At 49.9% G+C, this 13,032-nt stretch overlaps 5 protein-coding genes across 5 annotated transcripts; all 5 read left to right on the top strand.

The window, feature by feature from the left end:
• Positions 1-552: 552 nt before the first annotated feature.
• Positions 553-1,307, top strand: T069G_03741 (mpv17 / PMP22 family domain-containing protein; the record flags this gene model as incomplete). The annotated part of the gene is made up of 3 exons (XM_056170951.1): positions 553-572; positions 639-799; positions 916-1,307. The coding sequence occupies 3 exons, from the start codon at positions 553-555 to the stop codon at positions 1,305-1,307; spliced, it is 573 nt and encodes a 190-aa protein (XP_056031843.1).
• Positions 1,308-2,119: 812 nt separating this feature from the next.
• On the top strand, positions 2,120-3,178 carry T069G_03742 (uncharacterized protein; the record flags this gene model as incomplete). The annotated part of the gene is made up of 2 exons (XM_056170952.1): positions 2,120-2,438; positions 2,499-3,178. 2 exons carry the CDS (start codon positions 2,120-2,122, stop codon positions 3,176-3,178), a joined length of 999 nt encoding a protein of 332 aa, XP_056031844.1.
• A 751-nt stretch (positions 3,179-3,929) lies between these two features.
• On the top strand, positions 3,930-7,329 carry T069G_03743 (GNAT acetyltransferase 2 domain-containing protein; the record flags this gene model as incomplete). Its single annotated transcript, XM_056170953.1, has 5 exons — positions 3,930-3,946; positions 4,011-4,196; positions 4,272-5,133; positions 5,212-7,052; positions 7,122-7,329. The coding sequence occupies 5 exons, from the start codon at positions 3,930-3,932 to the stop codon at positions 7,327-7,329; spliced, it is 3,114 nt and encodes a 1,037-aa protein (XP_056031845.1).
• Positions 7,330-8,399: 1,070 nt separating this feature from the next.
• Positions 8,400-8,804, top strand: T069G_03744 (uncharacterized protein; the record flags this gene model as incomplete). Its single annotated transcript, XM_056170954.1, has 1 exon — positions 8,400-8,804. The coding sequence occupies one exon, from the start codon at positions 8,400-8,402 to the stop codon at positions 8,802-8,804; it is 405 nt and encodes a 134-aa protein (XP_056031846.1).
• Positions 8,805-10,809: 2,005 nt separating this feature from the next.
• On the top strand, positions 10,810-12,797 carry T069G_03745 (dak1 domain-containing protein; the record flags this gene model as incomplete). The annotated part of the gene is made up of 5 exons (XM_056170955.1): positions 10,810-10,816; positions 10,896-11,406; positions 11,488-11,748; positions 11,797-12,101; positions 12,172-12,797. The coding sequence occupies 5 exons, from the start codon at positions 10,810-10,812 to the stop codon at positions 12,795-12,797; spliced, it is 1,710 nt and encodes a 569-aa protein (XP_056031847.1).
• Between the last annotated feature and the right edge of the window lie 235 nt (positions 12,798-13,032).

Consider the following 13,032-nt stretch of genomic DNA (forward strand, 5'->3'; position numbering starts at 1 on the left):
AATGGAGAGGACGGAGGTTACTATTTGGGCAAGGTGCTCATCTACTAGCAGTACGGAGTACTTGGAGCCCCATGGAGAACAAACATCGCGACAGCTGTGTTTTGGACGAGTGAACTAACACCAAGTTTTAGCGAGATTTACCCCCAGCAGGTCGTTTGTACTCCCAGCTCCAATGATCGACCATCAAGTCTCCTTTTTTCTCTGCTTTCTCTCCCACCTTTTCAAATTTCTTCTTCTTTCTTCTCACATCTCAAGCATTGGAACGTTCCAATTCCCCTCATCAGTCCACCCCGCAAATTTATTTTCATCTCGTTCCTGGGGTTGTTGATTTCCATCTCTTTCATCTCCGCACATCGGCCCCAGCCTTGCTAGTGAGAGGAGTTACCCAAATTGGCAAACTACTGCGAATTCGGGCATCATTTTTATAAAGACTGGCCGCCGTCCTTCATCGACTCCTAAGCAAAGACAACTCAATTCTTTCATCATTTTCCTTTGCGAATCGGTGCCGGCGTTTCTCCTAGTGGTATAGATTGTGTTTTTCATCTCTTCGTCATGGCAACTTTTTTTCGTTGGTGAGTTTGCCACCCGCTAGACGATCTTTTTCACTTAGAGGATCTCACTTCTGACTATGAGTGCAGGTACAATGGAAGGCTCGCAGCCCGTCCGTATCTCACCCAGGGCGTGACGACTGCAGTTCTGTTTGCGACTGGCGACATCACCGCCCAGCAGCTGGTCGAGAAAAGGGGCGCCAAGGGCCACGATGTCTCGCGAACTGGCCGCATGGCGCTCTACGGTGGATGTAGGTTTTATTTGGCTGCCTAAACCCACCTCTCTCTCCTCTCTCCTCTCCTCTCAGCCAGCCCAGCACCACCACACAGATCCATTGAAAATTTTTTCTAACCCAACGGATTGCAGGTGTTTTTGGACCCGTTGCGACTACCTGGCTGGGCTTCCTAGCTCGTCGCGTCACCTTCAGGAATGCCCGGGTCGAGACGGCAGCGCGTGTGGCGGCTGACCAGCTGCTGTTTGCTCCCGTCATGATTGGGGTCTTCCTCGGCAGCATGGCCACCATGGAGGGCAAAAGCCCCCAGAAACGCCTTGAAACGACCTGGTGGCCGGCTCTCAAGGCCAACTGGGTGCTCTGGCCGGCCGTGCAGTTTGTCAACTTCACCTTCTTGCCTCTGCAGTACCGTCTGCTGTTTGCCAACGTCATTTCCATTGGTTGGAACAGCTACCTCAGCTGGGTGAACAGCAAGGGCGGCAACAAGAGCAAGGACCACGAATTGGTCGCCGCCCCAGCCACCTAAATTTTCTCATTGTTTCCCCCAAAGGACTGTTTTGATGGGTTTTTGTTTTTGTTTGCATTAGAGGGAAAAAAGGAAGACAAGATACATAGAGGGCTAGAGATGATTCGCAATGCGGTAACTTCGTTGCACCTCACAATAATCATTATGCATGACGACACAGTGCATATCCACCTCGCATTATCACCTATGCCTGATGGTTTTTTTTAATCAAATATTTTATTAATACAGCGATGCTTCCGGTGCACTGACAGAGACGCAAATGTATTTCGTATGTAGCATGTCATTGCCCCCCGGACCTTGCTGACGTTGATACGATCTTGTGATCGGGTCCGATGATGGGGGTTTTAGATAGGCCAAGCTCAGGGGGAATATGACGAACCCCAGACTAAAGCAGCAAAAGCGGGTGATACTTGTGCTCGTAGGCGCAATGCGCAAATTAGTCGTTTTATCAAAGTCTCGTCCTTTGCATGAAGTAAACAAGAGATCCATTTTAATTCTGCCATCCCCCGGCTTTTCCCATCCAGATCTGATAAGAGCATTGAAAGTTCGGAGTCCGGAGTACATATCGGAACCCACGATAAGCGCAGGGCTTACTCAGTCCTTGTCACCGACCACAGAGGGCTTAGCGCTGGCTGACTCATCCCTCTTTTTTGCCGCCTTGCAAATCGTTTTGCCGAACGAGCGGCCAAGCCCGGGCTTTGACGAAACACAATCGACATCATCGGATTCAAGCCTCAGCGCTCGGATCGGCCTCTTTTCCTCTCTTTCCTCTCTGCTTTCCATCTGCCCAGCAGACCGAGTTTGGCGGCGCAATGTTGCCTCTATCGGTGCGGCGCGCGGTGGCCGCTGCTCCTCAGGGGGCAAGTGGGCTGACTTCTCTCGCCGCGTCGGCTCCAAAGATCACAGCCTCGAGCTTCATCCTGAATCGCCCTCAGCGGCGCTACTCCTCGTCGAAACCCTCAAGATCCGATGAGCCCAACGATATTGCTGCCGGCCAGTCGGTGCCGGCATCTACCTCGCGTGGAGAGAGCAAAGGCAGCAGGAAACGAAAGACCAAGGATTCAGCCGACCGAAATGCGGCTTTCAAGAAACTGCCCAGTGTCCCCAGCACTCACCACATGTCTCAAGAAGGTGAGTGTCGCAGATACCGTATTCGAAATGGTACTGGCTCGTTACTAACATGAGTTATAGCCCTGAGCTTATCGAGCTTCTTCTCACTCCACCGTCCCATTTCCATCACCCAGACCATGCCTAGGACTGTTACAGACGAGCACTTTGCGTCCATATTCGCGCCTCGATCAAAGTCGAACAGGATACGAGACACTGTCTCTACAATTTCTGACACCATTGACCAGCTAGAAGGCCCCATGGCCCAGGTGACAATAGGATCTCAGGATCAAGGGGCTGGCGATGGCATGCATCGAGTTGATGTCAAGAATCCTGACGGAACCGAGTCGAGCATCTATCTCCAGGTCGACACCATGTCTGGAGATTTCTTGCCCTTCCGCCCCCCTCCGCTGCCCGAGGCGCAGCAAGGCATTGAGGTTGAAGGAGTTGCGGCTGAGGCTGAAGCTCTGGAAGAGGCTCACCACCGAGTTTACAAGGCCATGTTCACCATTGAGGAGTCCACAGAGTCAGACGGCCAAATCAGGATCATTGCCCACAGCCCTCGAATTATCCAGGACGAGCAGCCCCGGAGCTTCTTGGAGCGTCTGGCAGTCCGCCAACTGCGGGTTGACCAAGCTCGCGGCCAGCGTGACCTCTACGCCATCAGCGTTAAGAGACAACGAAAGCTCAAAATGAAGAAGAAGAAGTATAAGAAGCTGATGAAGCGAACAAGAAACTTGCGTCGCAAGCTGGATCGAACCTAAGGGGGCTAGGCCTGGGCTGTGTAGAAATTCGCATTTATTTTCATTTTTCCTCTATTGCGTTGGGATTCGACCGGTTCATGGGTTGGTGTCTGTCTGGCGGTTGGCAGCTTTTTGTCAGCCATGAGTTACGCAACGCGCTCCTGAGACTTTTTCTCTTCCATAGACTCGCGAAGATGACTTGTTGTCATGTGTTGTGGTGCATGGCTGGGACATGGCATTTTCCCGTTAGATCGATTTTGTAAAATTAGTATGAATAAGACGAACATGTATCAACACATTTGATGAATCGTTGCAATGTTTTCTTCGTATATCTCTATAGCAGGAACTCAATACGCTACAGCCTGGTATCACACTTCTCCTTAGACAAGTAGGCAGGTCTCTATCAAAGTTTATATATTTGAATGTATTTGAACACTTGAATCATCTGGTTGTTCAGATTTACCACCTAGCAATTCCAGATGATTTATTCCCTAGAGGTTTAAGCTGTTCATTTAGTATAAAATGGCACACCCAACTATCAGCTAATAAACCTTCTCGGTCAACATCCCGGTGAGTGGCTCGGTCAAGTTTTGCACTAGTGCAGCTAATGGCGTCCACCGCCCGGCAGAATCCAGCTCCACCGCCAAATTTTTGGATTTTTTGCCGGGACGGTATTTTGTAGGCAAGAGGTCCCGCAATAAACTGTCTGAAGCCAGCAATTCTTGCGCAATTCTTTACCACAGACCATTGGCTGTGACAAAGTGTTCGCAAGATGCAGCGCAAGCAAGTGTAAGTCATCGAGCAGCAAAATTTACGTATATCATAATTTGCGATATCGCTGACCCGCCTGCAGAGACGAGCGCATTGGCGCACTCATTCGAAATGGCCTGCAGGAGAAGAAGAGAAGCTTTTTCGTCGTGGTTGGAGACCAGGCCAAGGATGTCATTGTCCGACTTCATTATATCATGTCCATGGTAGACATTAAGCAGAACAAGTCTGTCCTGTGGGCATACAAGAAGAAGCTGCTGGGATTTACAAGGTGAGCGTGAAAGCATGCCTTTTTTTCCTCTCCCATTCGGGCGGAACCAGACGTCTGACTGCTGTTCACATATAGCCACCGAAAGAAGCGAGAAGATAAAATCAAGAAAGAAATCAGACGCGGAATTCGAGAAGCAAACTCTGAGGATCCATTCGAACTGTTTGTCTCTTTGCACAACATCCGCTACACCTACTACAAGGAGACCGACAAGATCTTGGGTAACACATATGGCATGTGTATTCTGCAGGATTTCGAAGCCGTTACGCCCAACATTTTGGCTCGGACGATCGAGACTGTTGAGGGTGGTGGTCTAGTCATTATGCTGCTCAAGGGAATGAACAGTTTGCGACAGCTCTACAACTTGTCTATGGATGCCCACTCAAAATACCGGACGGAAGCACACGATGACGTTGTGGCAAGGTTCAATGAGCGTTTCCTACTATCTTTGGGAGGCTGTGATTCTTGCCTGGTTATCGATGACGAGCTGAATGTTCTTCCCATTTCGGGCGGCAAGAATGTCAGAGCTCTGCCACCTCCGGATGCCGACCAGCCCAAGTCTCCGCAGGCGCTGGAACTGGAGTCCATCAAAGACGATCACCAGGAGCGCCAGCCGGTTGGATCATTGATCAATCTCGCAAGAACAGTTGATCAAGCAAAAGCCCTGCTGACTTTCACGGACGCCATTGCTGAGAAGACGCTGCGAAGCACTGTTGCGTTGACAGCTGCTAGAGGACGAGGAAAGTCGGCTGCCATGGGAGTTGCCGTGGCCGCTGCGGTGGCATACGGATACAGCAACATCTTTATTACGTCGCCATCTCCTGAAAACTTGAAGACGCTTTTCGAGTTTGTCTTCAAGGGCTTTGATGCTCTCGGCTATGCTGACCATGCGGATTACTCCATCATTCAAAGCACGAATCCCGACTTCAACAAGGCTATTGTTCGTGTAAACATCCACCGACAGCACAGGCAGACAATCCAGTACATTCGGCCCCAGGATGCCCATGTGCTTGGCCAGGCCGAATTGGTTGTCATTGATGAGGCAGCTGCTATTCCTCTGCCTCTCGTTCGAAAGCTAATGGGTCCTTATTTGGTCTTCATGGCCTCTACTATCAACGGATACGAGGGTACTGGTCGATCACTATCTCTAAAGCTTATCAAACAACTACGAGAGCAATCTCGACGGGCCGCAACGGACGACCAGACTGAAGTTGCCGACCGATCCACTGGAAGGGCTTCAAAATCGGAGGAATTCCAAGCCAGCCGAAAACTACGCGAGATTACCCTTGCAGAGCCAATTCGATATGCTCAAGGTGACTCGGTCGAAAAGTGGCTAAACAAGCTTCTTTGCCTGGACGCAACTTTGCCCAAAGCTGGATCCAGTGGTTCACCAGATCCGAATCTATGCGAGCTCCTCATGGTCAACCGCGATACACTATTCTCATTCCATCCTATCCCTGAGGCTTTCCTCCAACAGATGGTGGCACTTTATGTTGCCAGTCACTACAAGAACTCACCCGATGACCTACAGCTTATGAGCGATGCACCTGCGCATCAGCTGTTCGTTCTCACGGCTCCGACGTCAGAGAGCAGTGGCAGACTTCCCGAACCTCTTTGCGTTATCCAAGTTGCTCTGGAAGGAAAGATTAGCAGACAGAGCGTGATCAACAGCTTGAGCCGAGGAGAGAGACCCCATGGCGATCTGATTCCCTGGCTCGTCAGCCAGCAATTCCAGGATGAAGAGTTTGCCTCGCTATCTGGCGCCCGTGTCGTCCGTATTGCGACCAATCCAAACCACATGGGAATGGGATACGGAAAGCGAGCGATGCAGCTTCTCGTGGACTATTATGAGGGCCGATTCGCGAACCTGTCTGAGGAAGATGAGCAGATCTTGGAGAATGGTACTACTCGAGCGACGGACGCTGAGCTGGCCAAGGAATCTCTGTTGGAGGAGAAAATCACAGTCAGAGATGATAAGCACATGGCTCCTCTCTTTTCCAAGCTGTGGGAGAAGAAGCCAGAGCGACTTGACTACATTGGTGTCAGCTACGGCTTGACCAAGGAACTACACAAATTCTGGAAGTATTCTTCCTTTTCACCCGTCTATTTGCGACAAACCGCCAATGACCTGACTGGCGAGCATACCTGCGTCATGCTTAGGCCACTTGATGGCAGCGGCGATAAGACATGGCTCGGTGCATTCTCTAGAGATTTCCAGAAAAGATTCCTCTCTCTGCTTTCCTACGAGTTTAGGAACTTTGCCGCTTCTGTTGCGCTGAGCATTGACCAATCGGCAAATACTGGTGCACAGCTTGATGCCACTCCTCAGACTTCCTTGACCAAGGCTGAGCTGGATGCCCTCATGTCACCCTTTGATCTCAAGCGACTGACATCCTATGCGAATAGCATGCTGGATTACCATGTCATCTTGGATCTTATGCCTACCATTGCGAACCTTTACTTCACTGGCAAACTAAAATCCGATGTCTCAATGTCTGGTATCCAGCAGGCTATTCTCCTTGCCATCGGATTGCAGCGCAAGAGCGTGGATGAGATTGCTCAAGAGCTCCCTATGCCATCCTCGCAACTTCTTGCCATGTTTATCAAGATTCTTCGCAAGTTCACGGCGCATTTTAACTCTTTGGTTACGGCGGCAGCTGATGCCGAGCTTCCAAGAGGCTCGAACATTGGTGTCAGCCGAGAGAATGCCAGTGGCGCCCACGATGACGAAATTGTGGACGATCGATTCGTTGCTCTTGAAACATCTCTTGAAGATGAACTCGAGGAGGGTGGTGACGAAGCCCTTATGGCCTTAAGACAGAAGCAGAGAGAGATGATTGACTCTCTGCCTCTGGACCAGTAAGCAATCCCTTGTTTCAGTATATCTATCCCCTATTTCTGAGTCAATGCTAACTGTGTTACTTTAAGATATGAGATCGATGGTGACGCACCAGCCTGGGAGGAAGCCGAAAAGCAAGTGAGCAGCGCCGCAAAAGACGGAAAGTCAAACGTCGTAGTCAGCGTCAAATCAGCCAAGCAGAAGAGAAAGGCGGGCCAGACGGCGACGGAGATCTACGATCAAGAGTTTGGCGACAATTCTCGGAAAAAGTCTAAGAAGGGGAAGAAGGGTAAATAAGTGAGTCATGTAAACAAATAGCTGATAACCAAGGCTAAAGGTATTGGGCGTGGCGTTCTTTGGGCTAGACTAATATCACTTGCAATATATAAATATCTTGTGTTTATGTTGCTTTTGTTTATGTTTCTTTCTTGGGAATTGGGGTTGTGTAGCCCCCCGTCCATGTGAAACGCTGCCTCTCAATGCACCATATCTGTTCTTCCTTATGGGTATGGTATAGAAGAACGATATGGAAGTTTCCTGATACCATTTCAGTGCCTATATTACGATATGCTAGCTTATCATCGATCATCATCGACATATCGAAGCTTTGGGCTCTCGACGCCTCCATCGGAGCATTTGTCCTGTGATCTAGACAACAAACCGAATCGTGATCACCACGCAATCTTTACTTTGGGCTTCAACGCCCCTATCTGGAGCATCCATCCTGTCATCTAGACAACAAACTACGTCGTCACCACACCACGCAATCCCTTCTCTTATAGACTTCACAGATGAGATATTCGGAGCCATAGTCAGAACCAATCTCAAGTGGCGTAGCATATCCTCATCCAGTTGCCAGGTAACCGCCGAGTTTGCATTTTGAGGCGTAGATGCTCTGCAACAACAGCCTATCTTCCCCCTCCAGAATCATCTAGGTGGATCGAATGGGCTTCACCTTTAGATCTATGGCTGGACCTTATAGTTTTCCATATTTCTCTGTTTACGCGCCCTATTATTATGGTCCTATATAAACCCTCATCCCCCCTTGATTCCCCTTTGCCCATTCTTCCCATCCACATCTTCCAGACCAAACCAGAGCAAGCTTCTTCTCCAGCACACAGTGCCCACTATCACTACTTCTCTTATTCCAAGCCAATTCTACTTTTGCCTCTTAAGAGAAACCAACCTTTCATCACTTCAAAGAATTCTTTTCACCTATCTTTCAAAACAATTCCAATTGGACATATATCCAACTCTCTCTTAACAACTACATCAACTACGACCCTATAAAGGCAATATACTCTCACCACGCCTTTACTTCTTTATTTTTTTTTTAAAAAAAAAAAAATATCACATACTCAGTCACCATGTGCTTCGAAGAGTTCGCCCACTGCAGAATCTGCGGCTACACAGTCCAGCAGAAAGAATTCTGCCCCGACTACCGTCTTGAATGGGTCAAGGTCTTGATAGGCCAATCCAACAAGACGCCGAAGCAGATTGGAGACGAATGCGGGAGATACGGAAATACCATCCACTTCTTCCCCTCCGAGAAATGCCCCAGTTGCGCTTGGAATCCGCCCCGTCCAGACCAAGTCGTCGACCACTGGGCCTGGGCTTATCACCAGAGTGTCGGGAAGTTCCCCGCAGAAAAACTTCCTAAGAAGTTTAACATCGTTGAGGGCGAAATATGCTCTTGTGGGTGTTATCAGGATTTACGGAAAGGGAAGGAGACAGGCGCCAAGGAGCCTCATTATCCTTCTCATTGGAAATGATTGGATTTGTCTCGTTTAGTGCTTTTGGGGGCTTTATCGTTTGATTATGTTTACTTTGGTTTTTGGCTTGGATATGGTCTAGTGTACAAGACAGATTGACCAGTGTGTTTTTTAGACAGTGTATGAATTAGTATAATTATAATAACTCTTGAATAATTATTTTGAAGATAATGTTCTTGTGCTGTTTACAATATCCGTCTCCCCTCTCTATGCATTCTTGTACAGTTATCCATTGAATGTCCATTCAGCATGTATCACGGATGCACGGTAGCACAACGTACCTAGTCTCGACTTTGTATATTCTAGTCATGTACGGAGTAGCCGTAACATCACGAGTCACGATACTGGACCAGGGTAGGAAATCTCTATTTGGTGTCCAAAAGGGTAAGAATGGCTTCTCGCCAAAACGGCTCCCCGGCTGGCAAAAAGTGTGGGGGAGACCGACCAGGTGACTGTAAGACTGCATTCTTCACCGTACATGTACCCGTACACCCACGACCACCTATTGGTGCCAGATGTTTTGGTACATCAACCCCCTAGGGTCAAGTATCAGTATCGTGTAGAATCGGCGATTTCTCTTTCACGTTTCTTTCTTGTAAGACCGCAGACCGTTGACCTTCGACCTGAATATGCATGCAGCCCAGCTGTACTGTAGGGGGGGTCAGGTCTTGACACGTCGACCGCTGTCTGACATACATCCGAAAGAGTCGAGCAGCCCAAAAGAACCAAGCTTTTTTGATCTTGTGGCCAAAACCTCTGCATGCAGCAAGGGCACTTCATCCAGACTTGTGGCTTCGACGACCTACTGTAGCGTCTCACCCCGGCTCTCTCGTTTAGGCAAAGGGGGCTTCGCCGACGGCCATGTATGGATGGGAGGACAAGCCATGTCTCGTCGTTTCCGGCAGTAGCAGCAAGTCGACATGATCAAATCAATGCTAGCTAGGGGCGTCCAAGGTTGGCCCAACGCCCGGGGAGCGTGCAGAGGATGAGTACGGAGTGCATGGAATAATAGTTGGGGAAAATGGACACTCCCTCCGCAGGCCCGTGAGATGGGCATCCGATTTCCTCGGCTCCCCGCGTCGCGAGTGGACTCCCGCAGCACCTGTAGTATCAATATTAATATAAATATATATTAATTAGTGTGTAGGCTACTACTGTAGTATGGTAGCTATTCAATTTGTACAAGTCAGCGCCGAAAACTGCATGTTGAGCCGCACTGGTGAGGGGGTTTGCCGTAGGATTGGCTGCTTGGCACATGATGGCTTCGTGGAGAAGATGCAAAGGAACAGCCACCATCTGCATCACAGGTACTCGTACATTGTGGCTGCTTAAGCATAACGTGCATAAGTAAAGCAAGCCATGCATTCATTATTCTTGTACTGTGTTGTGTTGACGATTAAGCTCTTGGATGGGGGAGAGAATCGAGTTGAAGATATTGGGGGTTCATCTTTGGGGGTCACTTGGGGGGACGTTGCCTAATTTACTGAGCTTAGTAGAGCACCACGATAGTTACATGTACCCTATGGTAGCAACTTACTCAACCCGCTGAACGTTTCTCCATTGTTACTCCGTAAAGTGTTCTCGACCCTTTCTCTCCTCCTCTTCTTCTTCTCTTCCCTCTTTTCCGTCCTACACGGGGGTCACCACCACCTAAAGTTCGATATCGGACCAGCCATTTTATATTTTATAGGGTAAGCATCACAGCGCCGAGCCCATGATGCCACTGCCCTGCGTGGTGCCCTGCGTGGGACAATCTCGCCCCCCCATTCACGATGGATCTCATCGAAGCCAAAGGAACAGGTCTTGGCCGACGCTTGCGAGAATGGGGTAACTCTCGAGCTTTTAGATAAATACAACTCGACCGCGGCGCGGGGAAGCAGGCGACGGAATGTTGCGAATCGCCTCTGCTGATTTTCTCCTTCTCTTCCTCTTCAACTGCTACCCCGCCATACAGTTCGTCTGAGAGAGCAACAATCATACAAAGGTAGCAAAATAGCGGCTCGCCATGTCGTGTATGTTCTTCTCCAGCCCTTTGCGCTTCTTACAATTCTAGAGATCTTAAACTCTGGCTAACATTAAAATTCATCTCAGCCAAGCATTTCGCCAACGAGCCTCTGGCTCTCGTCAATGCCGCCCTCCGCTCGGCCACCTACACCAACCCCTCCATTGGCTTTGATGCCGCGCAAAAGACCGTCTTTCTTCGCGATGCTGCTTCACAGCCTACCATTGCCCTGATCTCGGGCGGTGGTTCTGGCCACGAGCCCTCATTTGCGGGTTTTGTTGGCAAAGGCTTTCTAACCGCTGCTGTTGCCGGTTCTGTCTTCGCCTCTCCTTCTGCCGAGCAAGTCTTTCGCGCAATTCGCCGTGTAGGCGCGGAACAGCCACAGCGAGGCGTGCTAGTCTTAATTATGAATTACACGGGAGACATGCTGCACTTTGGCATGGCTGTAGAAAAGGCTCGCGCTGAGGGCATCAAGACGGAGCTTTTGGTTGTGGGAGATGATGTTGGTGTTGGTCGGAAACGTGGAGGACGAATTGGCAGGAGAGGTCTGGCTGGAACAGTCCTCGTGCAAAAGATTGCGGCTGCTGCTGCTGCTCAGGGGTAAGTACTAAGTTCCATTTCACACAAATGGGTATGTATTGTTGAAAAGTGTTTCTGACTAGCGGATTTTCTTGCGGATAGACAATCTCTTGAGCAGGTGTCCCAGATCGCTAGCCTTGCTTCTGAGAACCTTGCCACTGTTGGCGCTTCTCTGGCTCATGTGCACGTTCCTGGCCGTGAAATCACCCCCGATGAGCTTGGCGATGAAATTGAAATCGGCATGGGTATTCACAACGAGGAGGGTTTCGGTCGTGTTAAGACGACCTTGAAGGGTCTCGTTGAGACCATGCTTAAGCAGCTGCTCGACCAGTCCGACAGTGACCGCGCCTACATCAATGTCAAGTCTGGAGAAGAAGTGGTTGTCATGGTAAACAATCTCGGTGGTATCAGCCCCCTCGAGCTTGGTGCCATCACAACGGAGGTTATCGACCAGCTCGATGCCTCTTACAAAGTCAAGCCGTCAAGGCTGCTTAGCGGCACATACATGACCAGCTTGAACGGCTTGGGCTTTAGCATTACGATTCTCAAGGTGGCGGATAAGGCTATTTTGCCTTTGATTGATGCTCCCGCCGATGCTGCTGGCTGGTCCCCAGCCGTCCGCCCTGAGAACTGGGTTAACGGCATTGACACCACCAAGGCGGAGATCAAGGAGGATGCCCCATCCCAGGATGATTCAGCCCCCAGTAACCTTGACTGTAAGTTTTCCCGACTTTGTCTCCCCTTTCGTGGAACCAAAAGGGGCGTGTAACTAACAAACCAAAATAGTGGACGCTACATTCACCATTTCCCGGCTACAGTCAGCTCTCAAGAGTCTCATTGTCGCAGAGCCCGAGGTAACCAAGTTTGATACCATTGTTGGCGACGGTGACTGCGGCCTCTGCCTCAAGACGGGCGCCGAGGCTGTCCTGAAGCATCTCGAAACCGTCTCCTCATCAGGGGACATTGACACAGTGCACTTTGTCCGAAACATTGCCCAAGTCATCGAGTCAAGTATGGATGGCACCTCAGGCGCCCTGTACGCCATCTTCGTCAACGCTCTTGCTTCGGGCCTTCAGGGCCAGGCTAGCAGCCAAAAGACCGCTGTCACCCCCAAGATTTGGGCTACCGCTCTTCAGGCGGCCCTCAAGAGCTTGGCCAGGTATACTCCTGCTCAGCCCGGCGACCGCACCGTGGTGGATGCGCTTGTGCCCTTCGTCAACACGCTGGCCGAGACGCTTGACGTTCAGAAGGCCGTCGAGGCCGCAAGGAAAGGCTCAGATTCTACAAAGGGCATGGAGGCCAGCCTGGGGCGATCAGTCTATGTCAATGCCGAGGGATGGAATGAGTGTCCCGACCCTGGCGCGTATGGCCTGGTTAAGCTGTTGGAAGGCTTCTTGGGTCACCTGAATTAGAGTAATTGTTGGGATGGTTGATAGATTATGCGGGAGAGTTGCTAGATGGAGAATGCACCCCGCCGCTGCTTAAGCTGTATATAGTAAAAAGAACTGAATATTTAAGCACCTTATTAACTCATCGAGTACTACTTTTGAAGAGGAACACCTCTTCAGCCAGCACCTGGTCTTTATTACCTACATAAATACAATAGCAGTTATAAAATAAATATAAATATAGTAGCAGTTAGTAGAT

Source organism: Trichoderma breve, chromosome 2, assembly GCF_028502605.1.
Source record: "Trichoderma breve strain T069 chromosome 2, whole genome shotgun sequence".
NCBI lineage: Eukaryota > Fungi > Ascomycota > Sordariomycetes > Hypocreales > Hypocreaceae > Trichoderma > Trichoderma breve.